Source organism: Salvelinus namaycush, chromosome 41, assembly GCF_016432855.1.
Source record: "Salvelinus namaycush isolate Seneca chromosome 41, SaNama_1.0, whole genome shotgun sequence".
In the NCBI taxonomy this organism is placed as follows: Eukaryota; Metazoa; Chordata; class Actinopteri; order Salmoniformes; family Salmonidae; genus Salvelinus; species Salvelinus namaycush.
In genome coordinates, this window is record NC_052347.1 from 14664256 (window position 1) to 14690951 (window position 26696).

General features: G+C 40.2%; 2 gene segments (V, D, J or C); both read left to right on the forward strand.

Annotated features, from left to right (window-relative positions):
• Window positions 1-5396: 5396 nt before the first annotated feature.
• On the forward strand, window positions 5397-8294 carry LOC120034389. The segment is given in 2 exon segments: window positions 5397-5436; window positions 7981-8294. Coding segments are annotated over 2 exon segments (354 nt in total).
• Window positions 8295-25303: 17009 nt separating this feature from the next.
• On the forward strand, window positions 25304-25820 carry LOC120034388. The segment is given in 2 exon segments: window positions 25304-25402; window positions 25516-25820. Coding segments are annotated over 2 exon segments (348 nt in total).
• Window positions 25821-26696: the final 876 nt, after the last annotated feature.

Sequence of the window (26696 nt, forward strand, 5' to 3'; positions counted from 1 at the left end):
GTTCATTGATTTCACCTGTGTTAGTTATTCACATGGTCTCATCAGCACCTTATTTAGTTCAGTTCATTCTGTTTGTGCCTTTGTGAGGTATTGTTAGTTTTCACTCTACTAAGCCTTTTCCTAGCTCGTTTGTGAAAACCAGTTATAGCCTTCAGTCCTAGTTTTGATTCACCTGCCTGTTTGCCTTCCTGTGTATGACCGATTCATGCCTTCTGCGAAGGTGAAATTAACACCTGCTGCGCTCTGTGCGTTAATCTGCACCTTTTTCTCCCTGAGTATTCATTACACCTTTACCATCTCCTGTAAGACCTCTAGTTATACTCTTGCTAGCTATTGTACTAATTGGATTTGACATTATGAGGGCAAAACCATGGAGTGGATTGGTTATGTGGTTTGCGGAACTGGCAGTGGGAGCACCAGCATCATAGACCCACTTAAAAGTAAAATCGGCTACACAAACTGACACTTCCAGTAGCACAGTGTTTCTACAAGTGAAGAACTTTCAGACTGAAGACACAGCTGTGTATTACTGTGCTCGCAATTCCCACAATGATACAAACCATGGCCAGAGCTGTACAAAGCCATTATCTGGGGACACATGGAACATGAAGAGCAGAGATGTGACCTTTAGTTCCAATTTCACACTCTAGGAGGAAGGCTAAGTTAAGGATTTCCCCTATATTGAAAAGCTTTCCACAATGTTATTCAATAAAGATATTTTTCAAGGGTTGATTCAGAGAACATGGTTTCTCTCTGGTACATTTCAGCAACAGATGGTACAGAAACATTGATCCATTTTCATAATTAACTAATCAACAATTTGACATTGCATCCCTTCCACATATCGTTGTTGTAAGAGAGAGTGTTTTTCAACTTACCCAGTAAAATAAAGATAAATATACATAAAAGATATCAAAGGTGAACTGTGGGTGTATATCAAAGCCTCTTGTGATTCGTCCTCCCAGTAAGGAGGAGCTCATGCAAATACTCTAGTCCTCCATCTTTATTAATGTCTCTGTTGAAGGTTGTTTCTGCTGAGGACTGTATCAACTACCTTTAGAGAACTACACAGATCACCATGTTTCCTACCACAGTAATACTCTTACTGACAGTCTATCTAACAGGTGAGGATATGCAGCCTAATTATAAGCTTATCACGGAAATAAATCGACACATTAGCTTTAGGCTTCAAAACCCTCTTCAACATTCTATGTATTTCAACAGGTGTTCAGGGTCAGACACTGACTGAGTCTGGACCAGTGGTTAGAAAACCTGGAGAATCCCACAAACTGACCTGCACAGCCTCTGGGTTCACATTCAGTAGCTATGGAATGAACTGGATCAGACAGGCTCCTGGGAAAGGACTGGAGTGGATAGCTTATAGTCATAGCACTACTGCTTACTACTCCCAGTCATTTCAGGGTAGATTCACCATCTCCAGAGATGACTCCAGCAGTAAGCTGTACCTACAGATGAACAGCCTGAAGAGTGAGGACACAGCAGTGTATTACTGTGCTAGAGAGTCACAGTGGTTAAATTAAGGGAGAAGCCATACAAAAACCACTTCCCCATTCAGCACAGACAACCTCATTTATTTTTGATGAATGCTTTAATAGCTAAATGTTCACAAGCACCGCTGTTTAGTTTTCACAAAAATAACTTGATACATATAGTATACAGTAGGATTATCAATAATAAGAAAACAATGGTTAACCATCCTAGAGTTTCATCTCCCATAAGTGTAGTGATAGAATCTGACACATTACCACAGAATTTCCCCCCCAATTTGAACTGATCTTCCCAGTCCTTTATACATGATTATCTTGATTATGCAAATGTGATCTAACTCTCTCTCTCCCTCTCCCTCAGCAGCTCACAACAGTTCAGCTTCAACACAAACCATGTTCCCTGCATCTCTGCTGCTTCTGGCAGTTGCCTCCTGTGAGTATCTCTGGATTTGGGGGGCAGACAAAACAATTAGCAATGGCTTCAGCTTTGTTAAAACTTAAAAATTATGATATTTGTAGTAAGTTTCATTGTAAATGCTTTGTCTACAGGTGTTCACTGTGAAGAACTCACCCATTTCCCCCCTTTTTGCAATAATATTCCCAGTCCTTTTATACCTGACTGTCTTCGTTGTCTTAACACTGTCTTTCCCTCTCCCTTATAAACATATATACTGTACTTTATTACAACTCTGAAATGATCATTTCTAAAACTGACAATGCTGTGAATTAATGTGGGTTTCTCCTTACAGGTGTCTACTGTGATGTTGAACTCATCCAGTCTGGTCCAGTGGTTATCAAACCAGGAGAGTCTCAGCATCTCCTGAAAATTCTCTGGGTTTTCTATATATTCTCAATGTCCTCACTGGATATGACAAGCTGAAAGCAAAGCTTTGAAGTATGTTGGTCTTACATGTACAGTGGGGCAAAAAAGTATTTAGTCAGCCACCAATTGTGCAAGTTCTCCCACTTAAAAAGATGAGAGAGGCCTGTAATTTTCATCATAGGTACACTTCAACTATGACAGACAAAATGAGAAAAAAAATCCAGAAAATTACATTGTAGGATTTTTAATGAATTTATTTGCAAATTAGGGTGGAAAATAAGTATTTGGTCACCTACAAACAAGCAAGATTTCTGGCTCTCACAGACCTGTAACTTCTTCTTTAAGAGGCTCCTCTGTCCTCCACTCGTTACCTGTATTAATGGCACCTGTTTGAACTTGTTATCAGTATAAAAGACACCTGTCCACAACCTCAAACAGTCACACTCCAAACTCCACTATGGCCAAGACCAAAGAGCTGTCCAAAGGACACCAGAAACAAAATTGTAGACCTTCACCAGGCTGGGAAGACTGAATCTGCAATAGGTAAGCAGCTTGGTTTGAAGAAATCAACTGTGGGAGCAATTATTAGGAAATGGAAGACATACAAGACCACTGATAATCTCCCTCGATCTGGGGCTCCACGCAAGATCTCACCCCGTGGGGTCAAAATGATCACAAGAACGGTGAGCAAAAATCCCAGAACCACACGGGGGGACCTAGTGAATGACCTGCAGAGAGCTGGGACCAAAGTAACAAAGCCTACCATGAGTAACTGTTAAAGGAATTTCTATTCCTATGTTTATCAACCAATTCAATTAAAACACTCTGTCCATACATAAGAATTTGTAAGATACTTATCAGCATAAAATGGACAGGAACCAGTCTCAAAATCAATCAATCAATAGCGTTTATTCTCGAGAGTACTGATCACAATACATTTTACATCAGGTTATATAATAAACATGATGTCATAGGTTTTAATGTCCATCCTCCTCTCGGATACAATGGCAGTATAGTTAGAGTTCTCATTACTGTCTGCCACCTGTTAAACTATCTGCAACCAACACAAGGTCTTTCCCCTCCCTGGGTAGAGACATCATTCTAGCCTGTCTGAAGATAAACCCATTCTTTCTAAAAAGGAACACATAACATTCAACATTATGATTATAATAAGATTCATTCTTACAGTATTATAGTAGTATTCTGTTTAGTTATAATTCTAAGTCAAATGCATACATATTTTAGTCATTAAACACAAAAATCCCATAACAGTAACACACTACGCCGCCAGGGAGTCAAATCCTGCAGTGCCAGACGTGTCCCCCTGCTTAAGCCAGTATATGTCCAGGCCCGTCTGAAGTTTGCTAGAGAGCATTTGGATGATCCAGAAGAAGATTGGGAGAATGTCATATGGTCAGATGAAACCAAAATATAACTTTTTGGTAAAAACTCAACTCATCGTGTTTGGAGGACAAAGGATGCTGAGTTGCATCCAAAGAACACCATACCTACTGTGAAGCATGGGGGTGGAAACATCATGCTTTGGGGCTGTTTTTCTGCAAAGTGACCAGGACGACTGATCCGTGTAAAGGAAAGAATGAATGGGGCCATGTATCGTGGGATTTTGAGTGAAAACCTCCTTCCATCAGCAAGGGCATTGAAGATGAAACGTGGCTGGGTCTTTCAGCATGACAATGATCCCAAACACACCGCCCGGGCAACGAAGGAGTGGCTTCGTAAGAAGCATTTCAAGGTCCTGGAGTGGCCTAGCCAGTCTCCAGATCTCAACCCCATAGAAAATCTTTGGAGGGAGTTGAAAGTCCGTGTTGCCCAGCAACAGCCCCAAAACATCACTGCTCTAGAGGACATCTGCATGGAGGAATGGGCCAAAATATCAGCAACAGTGTGTGAAAAACTTGTGAAGACTTACAGAAAATGTTTGACCTCTGTCATTGCCAACAAAGGGTATATAACAAAGTATTGAGATAAACTTTTGTTATTGACCAAATACTTATTTTCCACCATAATTTGCAAATAAATTCATTAAAAATCCTACAATGTGATTTTCTGGATTTTTTTTTCTCATTTTGTCTGTCATAGTTGAAGTGTACCTATGATGAAAATTACAGGCCTCTCTCATCTTTTTAAGTGGGAGAACTTGCACAATTGGTGGCTGACTAAATACTTTTTTGCCCCACTGTATTAGTAGTACTTCCACTGTAGATTCACTGAAGATCAAGATCAGTTCTAGTTATGACAGTTCCAGCAGTACAGTGTTTCTACAAGGGAACAACTTCCAGACTGAAGACACAGCAGTTTATTACTGTGTCTGTGAGACACAGTGATACAGACCATGACCAGAGCTGTACAAAAACACATCCTCCAGGGATTCATTGTATAATAGGACTAATTCAATTAAATAGAACATAGAAGTTTCTCAATATCAAATATGTAAATGGAAATAAGCCCATCATTGGGAGAGCTGGGAATGTATATCTGAGTTGTTTGCCAATTATACTCCTGATATGACTTGATGGTATTCTAATTGATGTCTATCAAACATTCAATGAAGTCATTCATGATCCATTAGTTTAAGGTTTTAATCATTCACATGATAAAGTTGGCCAATACCGAACAAGAAGATCTAAGTTCTGTGGTATCAAAAAGATGCAAAGTATTATGATATAAATACAGATATATGCAACAATATAAAGACAGGGGACAATTGACACTAATGGGTTATGATACAAAAAATATTGGCAGAGTGTAAAGCTCAATGTATAAGAGTCCTTCCTAACATTATCCTCCAGGATCAGTCTGGCTTTTTACACAGAGAACACATTAGACTATGTATAGCTTGCACGGTTATTACATATTTTTTCCCCTACAGATATTCCCATTAATTATATATATCCTCACCTTATGCAAATTCCACCCATCCTCCCTTCCTTTCTCTACATCTACCTCCTATATAAAACCTCTCTGTATCTGAGTCGCTGTACGTCCCTCTGAGTGCTGGAGAGTAGAGAAGAGCAACTCCCACCAGTTCAGTTTCAACACAAACCATGTTCCCTGTATCTCTGCTGCTGCTGTCAGCTGCCTCCTGTGAGTTCCTGCCTGTAGTCTGATCAGTATAACCTGTGTTATTATTATAGTGATGTGACTCCTTGATTGATCTGACCTGTCTCTCTCTCTCCATATGAATAAAATGAAGACCAGTACTGATGAATGGTCTGCTATTTCATTTTATTACAGGAAAAAAATATAATGTGGATGTCGATTAAATATACTTTACAGTTTGTCAAAATGAAAGTAAAGTGTATTAAATATGTTTCATCCACCTCAAGTATTAACTAATACTTTAATGTAGTGTTTCATATCCCCCCTTCACATTCAAAAATATAACCGATAGAGGGTCTCTGGCTTAGGTTGTGTCCAGTTATAGATGTAATACATCAATACATCAATGCAACCCACAGCCATTCATATATTGTTTGTCTCTTTGTATACAGGACACCAAACAATGTGTTAGTCAGTTGTTTTACTATTGTGTTAGTCAGTTGTTTTACTAGTGTGTTAGTCAGTTGTTTTGATATTGTGTTAGTCAGTTGTTTTACTAGTGTGTTAGTCAGTTGTTTTGATATTGTGTTAGTCAGTTGTTTTACCATTGTGTTAGTCAGTTGTTTTACCATTGTGTTAGTCAGTTGTTTTACCATTGTGTTAGTCAGTTGTTTTACCATTGTGTTAGTCAGTTGTTTTACAATTGTGTTAGTCAGTTGTTTTGCTATTGTGTTAGTTTTACCATTGTGTTAGTCAGTTGTTTTGCTATTGTGTTAGTCAGTTGTTTTACCATTGTGTTAGTCAGTTGTTTTACTATTGTGTTAGTCTGTTGTTTTGATATTGTGTTAGTCAGTTGTTTTACTATTGTGTTAGTCAGTTGTTTTACTATTGTGTTAGTCAGTTGTTTTACTAGTGTGTTAGTCAGTTGTTTTGCTATTGTGTTAGTCAGTTGTTTTGCTATTGTGTTAGTCAGTTGTTTTACCATTGTGTTAGTCAGTTGTTTTACCATTGTGTTAGTCAGTTGTTTTACCATTGTGTTAGTCAGTTGTTTTACCATTGTGTTAGTCAGTTGTTTTGCTATTGTGTTAGTCAGTTGTTTTGCTATTGTGTTAGTCAGTTGTTTTGCTATTGTGTTAGTCAGTTGTTTTACAATTGTGTTAGTCAGTTGTTTTGCTATTGTGTTAGTTTTACCATTGTGTTAGTCAGTTGTTTTGCTATTGTGTTAGTCAATTGTTTTACTATTGTGTTAGTCTGTTGTTTTGATATTGTGTTAGTCAGTTGTTTTACTATTGTGTTAGTCAGTTGTTTTGCTATTGTGTTAGTCAGTTGTTTTACTATTGTGTTAGTCAGTTGTTTTGCTATTGTGTTAGTCAGTTGTTTTACCATTGTGTTCGTCAGTTGTTTTGATATTGTGTTAGTCAGTTGTTTTGATATTGTGTTAGTCAGTTGTTTTGATATTGTGTTAGTCAGTTGTTTTACTATTGTGTTAGTCAGTTGTTTTACCATTGTGTTAGTCAGTTGTTTTACTATTGTGTTAGTTCGTTGTTTTACCATTGTGTTAGTTGTTTTACCATTGTGTTAGTCAGTTGTTTTGCTATTGTGACAGTTTTTGATGAATTCCTCTCATCTCTCTTTCTCTACACTCCCATCTCTTTCAGATCTACACAGCATTAGTTTGACCTCCTCCCCTGCTCAACTCAAACCTCCTGGAGAGCCAGTGAAACTATCTTGTCAAGTCTCTGGCTATGCCCTGACAGACTATGGTACAGCTTGGATACGACATCAGCCAGGGAAAACACTGGAGTGGATTGGGATCATTTGGGGTGGTGGATCCATCAACTCTGGAGCCTCTTAAGAGCAGATTCACCATCTCCAGAGACAGTAGTAATGTACTGTACTTAGACATCACCAGTCTGCAGGCTGAGGACACAGCTGTGTATTATTGTGCTCGCTACTCACAGTGATACAAATCAACACCAGACCTGTATAAAATCTCACCCACCACATAAACGGTTGGAGTTATACCCTCACTATTAAACATTTATTAAAACGTTATTCAAATATTGTGGGATTGATTCAGTGGTTGTTTCAGAAGTATCATAACATGATAACAGATTCTATTGTCATGAGTAATAATTTGTACAGTAATTCTGAAACTGTCCTTACACCACTTCCTCAGGTTCGTGTTGTAATTGAAATGTATTCTCCATCAATTTACCTGGTAAAATAGATACATTGAAATAAAAACAGCAGGATTTCTTCCTCATTACAGAGCATCTCAAGATGACCTCATACCACGTGATCTATTTATCAAAGCCTCTTGTGATTGGTCCTCCCAGTGAGGAGGAGCTCATGCAAAACTCTCCTGTCCTCCATCTTTATTTATGTCTCTGTTGAAGGCTTTTTCTGCTGAGGACTGTCTCAACTATCTTTAGAGAACTACACAGATCACCATGTTTCCTACCACAGGAATACTCTTACTGACATTCTATCTAACAGGTGAGGATATTAGCTATGTTTATCAAATGAATAAGTCAACACATCAGAATTTATTTACTTCATCATGATCTCTGCTTTATATTTCCACAGGTGTTCATGGTCAGACACTGACTGAGTCTGGACCAGTTGTTAAAAAGCCTGGAGAATCCAACACACTGAGTTGTACAGCCTCTGGGTTCACATTCAGTAGCTACCATATGGCTTGGATGAAACAGGCTCCTGGGAAAGGACTTGAGTTTGTTGCCTTTATACACACTGGTGGATCGAGTCCATTCTATTCCCAGACAGTCCAGGGTAGATTCACCATCTCCAGAGAAGACTCCAGCAGTAAACTGTTTCTACAGATGAACAGTCTGAAGAGTGAGGACACAGCACTGTATTACTGTGCCCGGTACACACATTGAGAGAGTGTGGTGGGAGAGCTGTACAAAAACCACTTCCCCATTCAACACAAGCAGCATCAATACCCTCAGATTAATGTTCTAGAATGACAATGTTCACAACCATGGAAATACATTTGGGCAATGGCTATAATTGTAATAATTTTGTTCAACATATTAGGATTACTAACAATGCAATAAACTATCCATGTCATATGTCCCATAACCAAGGCCTTTTCTAACCTCCACCATTTTCCACTAATATTGGGAGTTATTTTATTCCTGTAAATATCACTTGTCGCTCGACGCCTCTCACTCTCTCCACCTCTCTATTATACAAACAGTCTCTCATTTTGTGTCCCACAGTACGTCCCTCCGAGTCCTGGAGAGGAAAGAAGTGCAGTTCCAGAGAACCAGTTCAGCTTCAACACAAACCATGTTCACTGCATCTCTACTGCTGCTGCTGGCAGCTGTGTCCTGTGAGTCTCTTTGGATCTGGGGGAAAAAACACATTAATGAAAATTTAATTAGACTGATATAATTTGACACTATTTGGAGCTTGTAATAATCTCTTCCTTCTTTCTCTTCCCAAAGGTGCTCATTGTGAATAACTCACTCAGCCAGCCTCTATGACTGTTCAGCCACGCCAACCACTGACCACCTCCTGTAAAGTTTCATGCTCTTTATCTAGCTATTGGACAGCTTGGATCCGACAGCCTGCAGGGAAAGGACTGGAGTGGATTGGGCAAATATATACTGGAAACACAATCTACAAGGATTCACTGAAAAACAAGTTCAGCCTCACTTTAGACTCCTCTAACAAGATAGTGACTCTAACAGGGCAGAACCTGCAGACTGAAGACACAGCTGTTTAATATTGTGCCTGAGACTCACAGTTATTCAAACCAGGGCCAAACATGTACAAAAACTCACTCATCCTTTAAACAGTTGGAGTTACATGTATCAATCAGGTGGGGTGATATTAACCTTCTTAACAAGAAATGTGTGGAGTGGTTGAAAAACGAGTTTTAATGCCTCCAACCTAAGTGAATGTAAACTTCCGACTTCAACTGGATAGTAAACTTTTTTTTTCAGCCAGCCTCTGACTGTCCAGCCAGATCAACCACTGACCATCTCCTGTAAGGGCTCGTAATATTTAGGAATCTATTACACAGCTTGGATTCTACAGCCTGCAGGGAAAACACTGGAGTGGATTGGAATGAAATATACTGGAGGAACACACCACAAAGACTCCCTGAAAAACAAGTTCAGCCTCACTTTAGACTCCTTCGGCAATACTGTGACTTTAACAGGACTGAGTCTGCAGACTGAAGACACAGCTGTGTGTTATTGTGTTTGATGACCACAGTGATACAGACCAGCACCAGACCTATACTAAAACTCACTCACCCCTTAAACAGTAGGAGTTATATGTAATTACCAGGAGTGAGCGATATTAGCCGCCTTAATAAAATAAATCCAAATCCCCTCATGGAATGACGAATTTAGTTTATTAAGTTACTAGTTTATAATAGTTTGATAAGATATAAAATTCAAAAGGCACTCGCACATCTGAGCAATCTTATTTGCAGGTGCATGGCAACAATTGAACAAGATGAAGGAAAAAGGAAACCGCACCCTGCTCTTGATAGTATCACTGATATTTGATAAGCTTACGTATCGGCCTCACGGCCTGTGTCAGAGCTTTCGTAATTTTTGAAAATTTTGCGCCCTTATGTAGACCTAGCCCCACCCACATCCGTTCCACACATCGAAGGGGGTTGGAGGCAAAGGAAAAACAAATAAGTGCTACCAAATATAACAATATGCATTTCATAAATATTACAAAAGTGTAAAAATAAGACTTATTAAACACGTCTGTAAAACCACAATGAGGACATAGCAAGTTTCCATTAGTCAGTGGGTACATCGTACGAAAAACATCAGTAATCTTCAATAGGCACATAATTCATGTTCAAATTCACAACATAACATACATATGTTTTCCACATACAATATATGAGGATATATTGAACATATATTACACAAACCTCAACCACAAAGCAACTATCCAGGCAGACAAGTGCTCTGATTTTTTTTGTATGTGCAAAGATTTAAACTCATTCAATGAACCATTGCATTTCTGTTCAAAATGTTGTGTCAAGACTGCCCACATGTGCCTAATTTGTTTATTAACTTTACATGTTCAAAACTGTGCACTCTCCTCAAACAATAGCATGCTATTCTTTCCATGTAATAGCTACTGTAAATTGGACAGTGCAGTTAGATGAACAAGAATTTAACTTACTTCTCAAAGCCATGCATGCAAGAAGCTTTGAACTGGTGCACATATATGTATCTGACCTCAGTATGATAGAAGGTCTCAATTTGTCTTATTGCCTTGTAACTGATTGCTTCTAGAAAGAGAGAAGGAACACCATGATCAAGATGAGCTAGCTACTAGTTTAACTTCTCTGGGATAGGTGGGACGGTAGCGTCAAAATCCAGAAAAAATGTAGCGCGCCAAATTCAAATATATTACTATAAAAATCAATCTTTAATGAAATCACACGAGACACCAAATTAAAGCTACACATGTTGTGAATCCAGCCAACATGTCTGATTTCAAAAAGGATTTACGGGGAAAGCACACCAAAAAATTATGTTAGCTCAGTACATAGCCACAGAAAAACACAGCCATTTACCCAGCAAAAGATAGTAGTCACAAAAAGCAGAAAAATAGATAAAATTAATCACTAACCTTTGATGATCTTCATCAGATGACACTCATAGGACATCATGTTACACAATACATTTATGTTTTGTTCGATAATGTGCATATTTATATCCACAAATCTCGGTTTACATTTGGCGCCATGTTCAGAAATGCCTCCAAAATATCTGGAGTAATTGCGGAGAGCCACGTCAAATAACAGAAATACTCATCATAAACGTTGATGAAAGATACATGTTTTACACATAATTAAAGATATAATTGTTCTTAATGCAACCACTGTGTCAGATTTAAAAAAAACTTTAGTTAACTTCTTATGGCTGCAAGCCCGAGGTCGGTACACTTATGACAACATCCAGCTCAATTGCAGGGCGCGAAATTCAAAATCTATTTTTTTTAAATATTTAACTTTCACACATTAACAAGTCCAATACAGCATTTGAAAGATAAACATCTTGTGAAACCAGCCAACGTGTCCGATTTTTAAAATGTTTTACAGCAAAAACACCACGTATATTTATGTTAGTTCACCACCAAATACAAAAGAGGACAGACATTTTTCACAGCACAGGTAGCATGCACAAAGCCAACCTAACTTACCAAGATCCACCCAAACAAACCTAGAAACAACTTCCTCAGATGACAGTCCTATAACATGTTACACAATAAATCTATATTTTGTTCGAAAAATGTGCATATTTGAGCTATAAATCAGTTTTACATTGATGCTACCATCATAGCTACAGTCAGAAATAGCACGGGAGTAGCCAGAGTAAATACAGACACCAACGTCAACTACCTAATTACTCATCATAAAACATTTCAGAAAAATATATGGTGTATAGCAAAATGAAAGACAAAGATCTTGTGAATACAGACAATATTTCCGATTTTTTAAGTGTTTTACAGCGAAAACACAATATATCGTTATATTAGCTTACTGCAATGGCTAACACACAACAGCATTGATTCCAAGTAATCGGTAGCGATAGCACAGCTCGACAGATATATGAAATAGCATCCCAAATTGGGTCCTTATCTTTGTTGATCTTCCATCAGAATGTTGTACAAGGGGTCCATTGTCCAGAACCTTCTTTGTTTGGATCCAGAACAAACTATTTCCCTCTTGAATTAGCAAGCACACTGGCCGTGCGGCGCTAACCTCTCCTTCTTGAACAAATTCCTCCAACGCATCACGTCTAAAGTCCCGAATAAATTTCAATAATATAATTAAACTATATTGAAAAAACATACTTTAGGATGATATTGTGACATGTATCAAGTAAAATCGAAGCCGGAGATCATATTCACCTATAACGACGGTTTTCCAGGAGGCAATTCCAGGTCCAACTTCGCGCCTTCGAAACAAAAAATAATGGCGGACCTCTCACTCAAAGATGATGTATTCAATCCCTGAACGAGATATTCAAGTCATTTCTGCTCTCACTTCCGCATGACACCCAAGGGAAGGCGTATGACGTGTTTCTATAGTCCCAAGTGACATGCCCTTTTATAGACAAGCTCTTGAAAAAAGACCTCGCATTTGGAAATCTCACTTCCGGATAGGAAATGGGCTGCAGAAAGAGTTCTGGTTCACTTAGAGAAATAATTCAAACGGTTTAAGAAACTAGAGAGTGTTTTCTATCCAATAGTAATGATAATATGCATATTGTACGAGCAAGAATTGAGTAGGAGGCCGTTTGAAATGGCCACCTCTTTCCAGGTTACTCAGTGCTGCCCCTTGCAGCCATAAGAAGTTAAAAAGCACACCATGCAATAATCTGAGAAGGCGCTCAGATTTAACAACATTTCTCCGCCATGTTGGAGTCAACAGAAATACGAAATTACATCATAAATATTCCCTTACCTTTGATTATGTTCATCAGAATACACTGCCAGGAATCCTAGTTCCACAATAAATGGTTGTTTTGTTCGATAATGTCCATTACTTATGTCCAATTAGCTACTTTTGCTAGCATGTGTAGTACACGTGTCCAAACGCTCGCGCAGATGCAGGAAAACGTCGGACGAAAACTTCAAAAAGTTATATTACAAGTCGAAAAAACTGGTCAAACTTAGTAGAGAATCAATCTTCAGGATGTTGTTATCATTTATATCCAATAAGGTTCCAACCGGAGAATTCTTTTCAGTCTCTATAAGTAATGGAACGCATGGCGATATCATGAGGAAAGCGCGTGAGCAAGAACTGGCAACTGCCAGACCAATGACTGAAACACCTCCCATCCGGCCCCACGTCCCACTAGAGGCTTTATTCAGCGTTCTACAGACTGTTGACATCTAGTGGAAGGCGTAGGAAGTGCAAACAGATACATATATTACAGGGAATTGAATAGGCGATGACTTTAACATCGACCAGTCTCAGAATTTTCACTTCCTGTTTGGATTTTTTCTCAGGTTTTTGCCTGCCATATGAGTTCTGTTATACTCACAGACATCATTCAAACAGTTTTAGAAACTTTAGAGTGTTTTCTATCCAATAGTAATAATAATATGCATATATTAGCATCTGGGACAGAATAGGAGGCAGTTCACTATGGGCACGCAATTCATCCAAAAGTGAAAATGCTGCCCGCTATATCAAAGAAGTTAAAGCAATTAAAGATCTAATTGATACAAATAATGAATGCATGGGCTACATTTATGAGAATAATATATATGCATTTGCTTACCATATCAAGCTTGAAGAATGAACAGTCATTTATCACTCAAAACAAGTGTTGTGATTGCACCACAAACATATTTTCAGGGTGGGGTGTCACCCTCCTCCCAATACAGCCTCTTCCAACACCATGGGTAATGGTATCCATATAATGACACCAGAGGGGATGACTGCCGTTTTACGGGCTCCTAACCAACTGTGCTATTTTTTATTTTTTTTCACATTGTTTGTACATCATGTTGCTGCTATCGTGTCTTATGACCGAAAAGAGCTTCAAGACATCAGAACAGCGATTACTCACCTCAAACTGGACAAAGATATTCTTTAATGAGTCCGACGCGAAGGATATACTGCTTTTTCAAGACCAGGTCCAAATCCTCATCATCCGCGTGAAGAAAAGACTGAGAAAAAGGGGGAGGAGGGCGGGATGCCCTGTGAGAATTTGCCGGTGAGTAGGTAAACCACCACTACTGTCCATATTATTGGCCAACGTGCAATCATTGGAAAATAAACTGGATGATCTACAATTATGACAATCCTTAATGGGATATTAAAAACTGTAAAATCTTATGTTTCACCGATTATCCACAACATGGATAATTTAGAGCTGGCTGGGTTTTCCGTGCATCGGCAGGACAGATCAGCTACTTCTGGTAAGACGAGGGGCAGGGGTATATGTCTACTTGTTAATAACTGCTGGTGCGCGATGTCTAATATTACAGAAGTCTCGAGGTGTTTGCTCGCCTGAGGTAGAATACCTCATGATAAGCTGTAAACCACACTGACACTGACATTTTCAACCTCTACCTGACTGAATCTGTAATACCTAAATGTTTAAAACAAACCATCCCTGTGCCCAAGAAAGCGAAGGTAACATGCCTAAATAATTACCGCCCAGGAACACTCACGTCGGTAGCCACACTGATTCTCAACACGGGGGCCACTCATGGATCTGTGCTTAGTCCCCTCCTGTACTCCCTGTTCACCCACAACTGCGTGGCCAAGCACGACTCCAACACCATCATTAAGTTTGCTGACGACGCAACAGTGGTAGGCCTGATCACCAACAACGATGAGATGGCCTATAAGGAGAAGGTCAGAGACCTGGCATTGTGGTGCCAGGACAACAACCTCTCCCTCAGTGTGAGCAAGACAAAGGAGTTAATCGTGGACTACAGGAAAAGGAGGGACGTACAGGACCCCATTAACATTTGATGGGGCTGTACTCTATGCTACTGCAAGGCAAGCAGTACAGGAGCGCCAAGTCTACCCCCAAGCCATAAGACTGCTGAACAATTAATCAAGTGGCTACCCGGACTATTTACCCCTTTGTTTTTATACTGCTGCTACTCACTTTTTACACTTTACCTTGATTAACTTCTTGCCACTATAGGGGGTGCTGTTTCACATTAGCATAATTTCCTCTACAGATTAAACGGCTTCCTACTCAATTCTTGCTCGTACAATATGCATATTATTATTATTATTGGATAGAAAACACTCTCTAGTTTCTATAGCCGTTGGAATTTTGTCTCTGAGTGAAACAGAACTCAATCTACAGCACTTTTCATGATAGGGAGTCAGATTTCAAACATTTTGGCCACTGATCTGGAGTCAGTTTAAAGGTCCGTGTAAATGCTATGAAGAAACAGACACTTCTTACGTCTTCCCCTGGATGTCAGTGCGTGATGACGCTTTGAATGGAGTCGATTGCGCAATCAGGGGCTGTATAAAACAGCAAATACCGGAAGTAGCTTCCCTTTGCTGCCTGCGCCTTGCGCGCGAAGGACATCGGACTCGCCTCCTTCCAAGTTTTAGTTTAGCCAGTAATATTTCTCCGGTCATGTTTTTACTCGTTAGAGGTGTTAAAAACATCATAAGGTAGTTAATTTAAACCGTTTTATAGCAATTTATATCCGTTTAGTGCGATTTTGAGGCATTTATTTCTGAGACACTTTGAACCGCTGGGGACGTTTCCAGTTCATGCCGAACGTTAGTGGGCATTTCCACATGGCAAGAGGACAGCTTTCGACCAAAAGACGATTAGACCCAAGAAAGGATTCTTTGCCCAAGATTCTGATGGAAGAACAGCTCACAGTAAGAACAATTTATGATGATAAATCGTGTTTCTGTCGAAAAATGTTAAACGCTTATGGCGCCATTTTGTTTTGTATAGCTTCGCTTGGCGCAACCTGTATTGAAAAGTAAGGATAATTTAAAAAATGTAAATCAGCGATTGCATTAAGAACTAGTTTGTCTTTCGATTCCTGTCAACCCTGTATTTTTTTGTCAAGTATATGATTAGCTTTTGATTAAACTAGATCACTCAAAGATGGCGACCGACATTTCCAGGCTTGTTTTGCTACTATTTTCATTGTATAACCACGTTTTTTTATGGCTAAATATGCACATTTTCGAACAAACTCTATATGTATGTTGTAATATGATGTTACAGGAGTGTCATCGGAAGAATTCTGAGAAGGTTAGTGAAAAAATTAATATATTTTGGCGATGATACGATATCGCTCTCTTTGGCTTGAATTCATGCTGGGGTAACGTTTGCATATGTGGTATGCTAATATAACGATTTATTGTGTTTTCGCCGTAAAACACTTAGAAAATCTGAAATGTTGTCTGAATTCACAAGATCTGTGTCTTTCCATTGCTATGTGCTGTGTATTTTTAAGAAATGTTTTATGATGAGTAAATTGGTAATACAAGTTGCTCTCTGTAGTAATTCTAGTCGCTTTGGTGAGATTTGTGATGGTGGCTGCAATGGCAAACTATGATTTATACCTGAAATATGCACATTTTTCTAACAAAACCTATCCTATACCATAAATATGTTATCAGACTGTCATCTGATGAGGTTTTTTCTTGGTTAGTGGCTATCAATATCTTAGTTTAGCCGAATTGGTGATAGCTACTGGTGTTGAGAAAAAATGGTGGACAAAGAAAAATGGTGTCTTTTGCTAACGTGTTTAGCTAATAGATTTACATATTGTGTCTTCCCTGTAAAACATTTTAAAAATCTGAAATGGTGGCTTTATTCACAAGATCTGTATCTTTCATTAGGTGTCTTGGACTTGTGATTTAATGATATTTAGATGCTACTATTTAATTGTGACGCTATGCTAGCGATGCTAATCAGTGTGGGGGGGGGTGGGGGGTGATCCCGGATCCGGGGTTGAGGCTCGTTAGAGGTTAACCTGTAACCCTGCACATTGACTCTGTACCTATATCCCTGTGTATAGCCTCGTTATTGTTATATAATTTTCTTGTGTTACTTTTTGATATTTTTTTAAACTTTAGTTTATTTACTAAATATTTTGTTAAATCTATCTCTTGAACTGCATTGTTGGTTAAGGGCTTGTAAGCATTTCACGGTAAGGTCTGTTATATTCGGCGCATGTGAAATAAAATTAGATTGGAATTGATTTTGATTTGATTTGAAAAGTTAAGTTTTGCTTTGATGTCAAGTCAGCTCATATTGTTGCTACCTTCGCTGTTGTGTTAGCTAACATGCTACTGAACAGTGACACTATTATATTTACATCCATGATGGCACTTAAAGACAACAATATACTAGCTTAAATGTGTTAAGGCAAATAATTACTTAGCTATCTTAATTGTGCAAACATTATTATATTTAACGTTAGCTAGCTAGCTAAGCACTAACCAGTCAGTGGCACTGACAGATTGAAACTGATATCAACTAATTGTGTTTCACTCTATCCCATAAAAAATGACATTGCTAACTAGGCATCAATTAGCTAAGACTATTTTAAGTTTATTTGGAAATGTAAATAATAAGTTAGACAATCACCGTACAACTTCGGTAGATAGCTAGCTAGATAGCTTGGTTTCCATTTTCCAAAAGATGTTTCTAATCCCCCTGATTGGTCATCAATGGTTACTGGTCTTGGAACTTCCCATTGGGCACACACTCGTTGAACCAACGTTGTTTCCACTCCATTTCAATGAAATTACGTTGAACCAATGTGGAATAGACATTGAATTGACATCTGTGCACAGTGGGTCATGTGTTCACCAGAAACTGCTTCTGGAAAACTGTTTGCCACTAGCGGCAATAAATATTGTTGCCACAGATTCAAATAGAATCTTGAGAGAATTGTTTGCCAGAAAAAACCCTCTGTGCAAACTGTTTGCTACTAGTAGTAATACATATTATTGTTGCCAAAAGTTTGCTGCGGACTCATCACTAGTGGAAAACATTTGCAAACTTCTGGCAACATTTTGTATCACACTATTTAGACTGCAGTAAATTTGCCACAAACTTGTGGGGAGTTTGGTGGATCAGACAAGCTAAAGGGAAAAAGTTTGAGTGGATTGGTCATATTCATGGTGGTAATACGTATTACTCCCAGTCATTTCAGGGTAGATTCACCATCCCCAGAGAAGACTCCAGCAGTAAGCTGTACCTACAGATGAACAGCCTGAAGACTGAGGACACAGCAGTTTAATACTGTGCCCGATACACACAGTGAGAGAGAGTGGTGGGGAGCCGTACAAAAAACACTTCACCATTCAGCACAAGCAGCTTCAGAAATTCAGTTCTTAGTGAACAGTGTCTGTCCTTAGAGGCCATCTGAGTCCTGGAGAGTAGAGAAGAGCAGCTCCCACCAGTTCAGTTTCAACACAAACCATGTTCCCTGCATCTCTGCTGCTGGCAGCTGTCTCATGTGAGTGTCTTCCTCAACAGTATAAACTAAAAGGAACATTAACAGGTTCAATATTAACAGCTTCCGTCAAGATAGAACTGCCAAAGGGGGAGGAGTTGCAATCTATTGCAGAGATAGCCTCCAAAGTTCTGTCATACTTTCCAGGTCTATGCCCAAACAGTTCGAACTTCTAATTTTAAAAATTAATCTCTCCAGAAATAAGTCTCTCACTGTTGCCGCCTGCTACCGACCCCCCTCAGCTCCCAGCTGTGCCCTGGACACCATCTGTGAATTGATCGCCCCCCATCTAGCTTCAGAGTTTGTTCTGTTAGGTGACCTAAACTGGGATATGCTTAACACCCCGGCAGTCCTACAATCTAAGCTAGATGCCCTCAATCTCACACAAATCATCAAGGAACCCACCAGGTACAACCCTAAATCCGTAAACATGGGCACCCTAATAGACATTATCCTGACCAACTTGCCCTCCAAATACACCTCTGCTGTCTTCAATCAAGATCTCAGCGATCACTGCCTCATTGCCTGTATCCGCTACGGGTCCGCGGTCAAACGACCACCCCTCATCACTGACAAACGCTCCCTAAAACACTTCTGCGAGCAGGCCTTTCTAATCGACCTGGCCCGGGTACCCTGGAAGGATATTGACCTCATCCCGTCAGTTGAGGATGCCTGGTCATTCTTTAAAAGTTACTTCCTCACCATATTAGACAAGCATGCTCCGTTCAAAAAATGCAGAACTAAGAACAGATATAGCCCTTGGTTCACGCCAAACCTGACTGCCCTCGACCAGCACAAAAACATCCTGTGGCGAACTGCAATAGCATCGAAGAGTCCCCGCGATATGCAACTGTTCAGGGAAGTCAGGAACCAATACACGCAGTCAGTCAGGAAAGCAAAGGCCAGCTTTTTCAAGCAGAAATTTGCATCCTGTAGCTCTAACTCCCAAAAGTTCTGGGATACTGTAAAGTCCATGGAGAACAAGAGCACCTCCTCCCAGCTGCCCACTGCACTGAGGCTAGGTAACACGGTCACCACCGATAAATCGGTGATAATCGAAAACTTCAACAAGCATTTCTCTACGGCTGGCCATGCCTTCCTCCTGGCGACTCCAACCTCGGCCAACAGCTTCGCCCCCCCCGCTGCTACTCGCCCAAGCCTCCCCAGCTTCTCCTTTACCCAAATCCAGATAGCAGATGTTCTGAAAGAGCTGCAAAACCTGGACCCATACAAATCAGCTGGGCTTGACAATCTGGACCCCTATTTCTGAAACTGTCCGCCGCCATTGTCGCACCCCCTATTACCAGCCTGTTCAACCTCTCCTTCGTATCATCTGAGATCCCCAAGGATTGGAAAGCTGCCGCGGTCATCCCCCTCTTCAAAGGGGGAGACACCCTGGACCCAAACTGTTACAGACCTATATCCATCCTGCCCTGCCTATCTAAGGTCTTCGAAAGCCAAGTCAACAAACAGATCACTGACCATCTTGAATCCCACCGTACCTTCTCCGCTGTGCAATCCGGTTTCCGAGCCGGTCACGGGTGCACCTCAGCCACACTCAAGGTACTAAACGATATCATAACCGCCATCGATAAAAGACAGTACTGTGCAGCCGTCTTCATCGACCTGGCCAAGGCTTTCGACTCTGTCAATCACCATATTCTTATCGGCAGACTCAGTAGCCTCGGTTTTTCTAATGACTGCCTTTCCTGGTTCACCAACTACTTTGCAGACAGAGTTCAGTGTGTCAAATCGGAGGGCATGTTGTCCGGTCCTCTGGCAGTCTCTATGGGGGTACCACAGGGTTCAATTCTCGGGCCGACTCTTTTCTCTGTATATATCAATGATGTTGCTCTTGCTGCGGGCGATTCCCTGATCCACCTCTACGCAGACGACAACATTCTGTATACTTCTGGCCCTTCCTTGGACACTGTGCTATCTAACCTCCAAACGAGCTTCAATGCCATACAACACTCCTTCCGTGGCCTCCAACTGCTCTTAAACGCTAGTAAAACCAAATGCATGCTTTTCAACCGTTCGCTGCCTGCACCCGCACGCCCGACTAGCATCACCACCCTGGACGGTTCCGACCTAGAATATGTGGACATCTATAAGTACCTAGGTGTCTGGCTAGACTGCAAACTCTCCTTCCAGACTCATATCAAACATCTCCAATCCAAAATCAAATCTAGAGTCGGCTTTCTATTTCGCAACAAAGCCTCCTTCACTCACGCCGCCAAACTTACCCTAGTAAAACTGACTATCCTACCGATCCTCGACTTCGGCGATGTCATCTACAAAATAGCTTCCAATACTCTACTCAGCAAACTGGATGCAGTTTATCACAGTGCCATCCGTTTTGTTACTAAAGCACCTTATACGACCCACCACTGCGACCTGTATGCCCTAGTCGGCTGGCCCTCGCTACATGTTCGTCGTCAGACCCACTGGCTCCAGGTCATCTACAAGGCTATGCTAGGTAAAGTGCCGCCTTATCTCAGTTCACTGGTCACGATGGCTACACCCACCCGTAGCACGCGCTCCAGCAGGTGTATCTCACTGATCATCCCTAAAGCCAAAACCTCATTTGGCCGCCTTTCCTTCCAGTTCTCTGCTGCCTGCGACTGGAACGAATTGCAAAAATCTGTGAAGTTGGAGACTTTTATCTCCCTCAACAACTTTAAACATCTGCTATCTGAGCAGCTAACCGATCGCTGCAGCTGTACATAGTCCATCGGTATATAGCCCACCCAATTTACCTACCTCACCCCCATACTGCTTTTATTTATTTACTTTTCTGCTCTTTTGCACACCAGTATCTCTACTTGCACATGATCATCTGATGATTTATCACTCCAGTGTTAATCTGCTAAATTGTAATTATTCGATTTATTGCCTACCTCCTCATGCCTTTTGCACACATTGTATATAGATTCTCTTTTTTTCTACCATGTTATTGACTTGTTTATTGTTTACTCCATGTGTAACTCTGTGTTGTTGTCTGTTCACACTGCTATGCTTTATCTTGGCCAGGTCGCAGTTGCAAATGAGAACTTGTTCTCAACTAGCCTACCTGGTTAAATAAAGGTGAAAAAAAAAAGAAAAGAAATATACACTCAGTCATTTCCATGTTCACAGTGATACTAATGAATGGTTTTCATGTTTTTTTCTCCAAACAGGTGTTCATTTTGATGTTGTTCTAACTCAGCCAGGTTATATGGTTGTTAAGCCAGGAGTGTCACTCACCCTCTCCTGTAGGATTTCAAAAACAAGCTAATGTATTCACTGGATTCGACTGCCTGAAGGAAAAGCATTGGAATGGATGGGATACAAATGCAGTGGTGGGGGCACTGAAACCAGACTTACTAAAGAACAAAATCAGCTTCACAGTGGACACCTCCAGCAACACAGTGTTTCTATAAGGGAAGAACTTTCAGACTGAAGACACAGCTGTTTATTAATATGCCCGAGACCCAGTGATACAAAACATTACCAGTTTTCAACTGAAAGTTGACTAGCAACAACAACTAGAACCTAAAAGACACCCACCATGAGCGCCCACTAAATTTGCCCAAGAAGAGGGACACAAAAGAAAACCCATACCAAAATTAAAGATAAGATCCACATCTCTCAAGACAACTGGAGCACTGGGCCAGCCACTCTTAAATATCACCTGGGCCAGCACAGGTGAAACACCTTCCCACTAATGAGATGGAAACCAGCACAGGTATAACACATACTGACTAACAAGGTGACATGAATTGGTGCACCCTACGTGCTAACGTGCTAAAACTCCTACCTCAAAACATAAATTGAGAATCCACAACCTGAAACATGCCCTACCTATCTATCATTACATATCGAAGGATAAAATCACATACAGATATAACAGAATACCGTCTCTATTATATAGCTTAATAAAATTGTTATTCACCAAAATTAATATTGAGGGATTCAGATGGTCTCATTCTGAAATACTTTGATGACACAGGAACAGGTTGTAGAAATACTCAAATGTCATATGTAATAAGTCAATTTAAGTTGTTCCTGGGTCAATGTTGTTTTATTCCATAACAGAGCATCTCAAGATGACCTCATTCCAAGTAAAATGTATGTCACGTTCTGACCTTAGTTCCTTTTTTATGTCTTTGTGTTAGGTTGGTCAGGGCGTGAGTTGGGGTGGGTAGTCTATGTTCCTTTTTCTATGTTGTTATATTTCTGTGTTTGGCCTGGCATGGTTCTCAATCAGAGGCAGCTGTCGATCGTTGTCTCTGATTGAGAATCATACTTAGGTAGCCTGTTTTCCCCATTTTGGTTGTGGGTGTATATTTTCTGTGTAGTGTCTGTTCACCTTGCAGAACTGTTTCGTTTTCTCCTCGTTGTTATTTTGTGTAGTGTTCAGTTTTCAATTAAAATATGACGAACACTTACGACACTGCATTTTGGTCCTCTTCTCCTTCACCAGACAAGAATCGTTACAATGTAGGGATATATCAAAGCCTCTTGTGATTGGTCCTTCCAGTGAAGAGGAGCTCATGCAAATCTCCCCAGTCCTCCATCTTGATTAATGTCTATGTTGGAGGCTGTTTCTGCAGATGACTGTCTCAACTACCTTTAGAGGACTTAACAGATCACCATGTTTCCTACCACAGGAGTATTCTTACTGACAGTCTATTGTCGTGTCTTTGGCTATGCCGGATTAAGTGATACGACATGCTATTCTATAAAATCCTTTCTCTGTAATTAGTATTACCTGATTGAGCTAATCATGTAAATGTAATTAACTAGAAAGTCTGGGCACCACAAAATAATAATTATAGAGCTGTTATCTTCCGAATAAACTCTTAAAGACCTAGTAATATTTTACATCAATAGCAGTCAATATTAATCGTCACCTTATTTCAGTCTCATCTGAAAGTTGTAAATTCTTGGTTATCTTCACGAACCCTGGCTAACAAGTTGAATCAGTAATACAAATTTGGGTTTAATTATGTATTTACTAAATACCTAACTAATCACACAGAATTACATATACACAGAATGAATCATACATTGATTACAAATTATGTCATAAAGGAAAACGTCCCTAGCGGACGGAACAGATATGACAGCTGGTTACACAAAGAACGGGGGTTGGGTTTGAGTGAAAGAGCGGGAAGACTTGAGGAACAAAGGGAGAAGCCTTGTCTCTATCGGGCCGTAGGCAGCTACTCTATCGTAAATACAGAATCTTATGCATTCTAAATTACCGCCCATTTGGAAAAGGAAAATACAATAAATATTTACTCTGAGCTGCGCTTCGGTAGGTTGGTGGTAGATGGAAGGCCGTGTTTCCCGACAGAGTCCTTTGTCCTTTGAAGAGTGTCTCTGGTGGTGAACGTGATACGTTGTAGTGTCGTCGTTGTGTGGTAGAAGGGATACTATTTCCGTCCTTTCCTAGCCCACGTTTACAGCTGCTGTTGCTATCTCAACGGCTAGGATGTTTCACTTCTTTAGTGAGTAAGAGTTCAAAGTTTATACCATTCACAACCAAAGCTCACACTGAGGTTGGCTTAGTTCTGTAGTTGACATGTTAGTCCTTTTCAACGTATGGACCGTCGTCCTATCGTCCTTGGAACAGGAGGTTACATTTTCGTCAAGGGCTTATATAGTGGAGGGAGAAGGGTGTGTTTCATAGTTTATAACCCATGTCTCTTCACAGGGGCGGGCCACTGATTGAGCAAAGCCCTAACCTTATGAAAACCCAAATCTCTCATTTGGAAGCTAAAATTACATTTCATCTTTTCACAAATAATTTTAAATTTAAACATTTGAATTGCACAACAATTCCATGTGAATCTGATAACTATAATGTGTAGACTTTCCCAGATACAGTTTAGGTCATCCTGTCATCCGTCATAATGTCTCAGATGACAACCGAACTGACATCATATTCATTAAGTACCAACGCATATTTTCAACTGGTTCTAGTACCGAAATATGGTTCCTTTCCCTACACTTGTTTGATGTTCCCAGACTCTCTATGTTTAACAAAGGCTATTCAAGAGTCCCTCTGTAGAGTCAAGAGAGAGGGAAGGGAGAAAGGTATTTATTGGGGGGGTCATAAACCTTACCCACAGGCCGACGTCATGACACTATCTAACAGGTGAGGATAATAACAATGTTCATCAAAGTAATAAGTCAATCAGGTTTTATTTAATTCAACATGATCTCTACTTTCTATTTCCACAGGTTTTCAGGGTCAGACACTAACTGAGTCTGGACCAGTGGTTAAAAAGCCTGGAGAATCCCACAAACTGACCTGTACATATTCTGGGTTCACATTCAGTAGATACCATGCGGCTTGGATGGAATTTGGACTTTGTTGCCTTTATACACACTGGTGGTTCGAGTCCATTCTATTCCCAGTCAGTCCATCGAGTCCATTCTATTCCCAGTCAGTCCAGGGTAGATTTACCATCTCCAGAGATGACTCCAGCAGTAAGCTGTACCTACAGATGAACAGCCTGAAGAGTGAGGACACAGCAGTGTATTACTGTGCCCGGTATACATATTCAGAGAGAGTGGTGAGAGAGCTGTTCAAAAAATACTTCTCCATTCAGCACAAGCAGCATAAATACCCTCAGATTGTTGTTTAATGACAATGTTCACAAGCACAACCATGGAAATACATTTTAACAATGATCATAATTTTAATACATTTTTTCAACATATTAGGATTACCAACAATGCAATAAACTATCCATGTCATGTGTGTCACATAATTGAGGCCTTTTCTAACCCCCACCATTTTTCACTAACATTGGCAGTTACTTTCTCCCTGTTTCACTATCTTATGCAAATATCACTTGTCGCTAGACTCCTCTCACTCTCTCCATTATATAAGCAGTCTCTCATTGTGTGACCCATGGTACGTCCCTCTAAATCCTGGAGTAGAGAAGTGCATCTCCAACCAGTTCAGCTTCAACACAAACCATGTTCTCTGAAACTCTGATGCTGCTGCTGGCAGCTGCATCCTGTGAGTCTTTGAATCTGGGGGAAATAATACATTAATGAAAACGTAATTAGACTGATATGATTTGACACTATTTGGAGCTTGTAATTATCTCTTCCTTACTTCTCTTCCCACAGGTGTTCACTGTGAAGAACTCACTCAGCCAGCCTCTATGACTGTCCAGCCAGGTCAATCACTGACCATCTCCTGTAAGGTCTCATATTCTGTTACTAGCTATTGGACAGCTTGGATCCGACAGCCTGCAGGGAAAACACTGGAGTGGATTGGGCAAATATATACTGGAAACACAATCTACAAGGATTCACTGAAAAACAAGTTCAGCCTCACTTTAGACTCCTCTAACAAGATAGTGACTCTAACAGGGCAGAACCTTCAGACTGAAGACACAGCTGTGTATTATTGTTCCCGAGACTCACAGTGATACAAACCAGGGCCAAACATGTACAAAAACTCACTCATTCCTTAAACAGTTGGAGTTACATGTATCAATTAAGAGGTGTGATATTTAAAAAAACATGTATTTATTTATTTCACCTTTATTTAACCAGGTAGGCCAGTTGAGAACAGTTCTCATTTACAACTGCGACTTGGCCAAGATAAAGCAAAGCAGTGTGACACAAATAACAACACAGATATTACACTTCTTAACAAGTAAAATCCCATCCATGGAATGATTAATTTAGTTTATACTACATGGTTATCTTTGAAAGGGTATTAGAGATAATATCTATGCTCAATATACAGTATAGCTCCAATCTTCTCCATAATATAATATATAATCACAAGTTCCAACCTCACAAGTTACAATCTGTGGACCCTCTAATTGAGATAACATGATAAGAGCTTCAGTATGCCGGCCTCTACAGTATAACCCCTCTCCCCTTTCCCCTCCATCAATGAAAACCAAACCTCTGGTCCAATGCTAATTTCACCTATCCCCTCTCTTCCTTTCACCTCCTCTACCTCTCCCTATAAAACAACTATCTATTAGTATGTCCCTCTGAGTCCTGGAGAGTAGAGAAGAGCAAAACCCACCAGTTCACCTTCAACACTAACCATGTTTCCTCCATCTCTATTGCTGTAGCCAGCCTCTATTACTGACCAGCCAAGTCAACTACTGACCATCTCATGTAAGGTTTCATACGCTGTTACTAGCTCCAGTACAAATTGGATTTGACAGCCTGTAGGGAAAACACGGGAGTGGATTGGATGTACTGTATCAATAATGAAGCATAACTTTTAAATATGAACTTAAAAACAAGTTCAGCATCACTGGTGCCATTTCCAGCAACACATT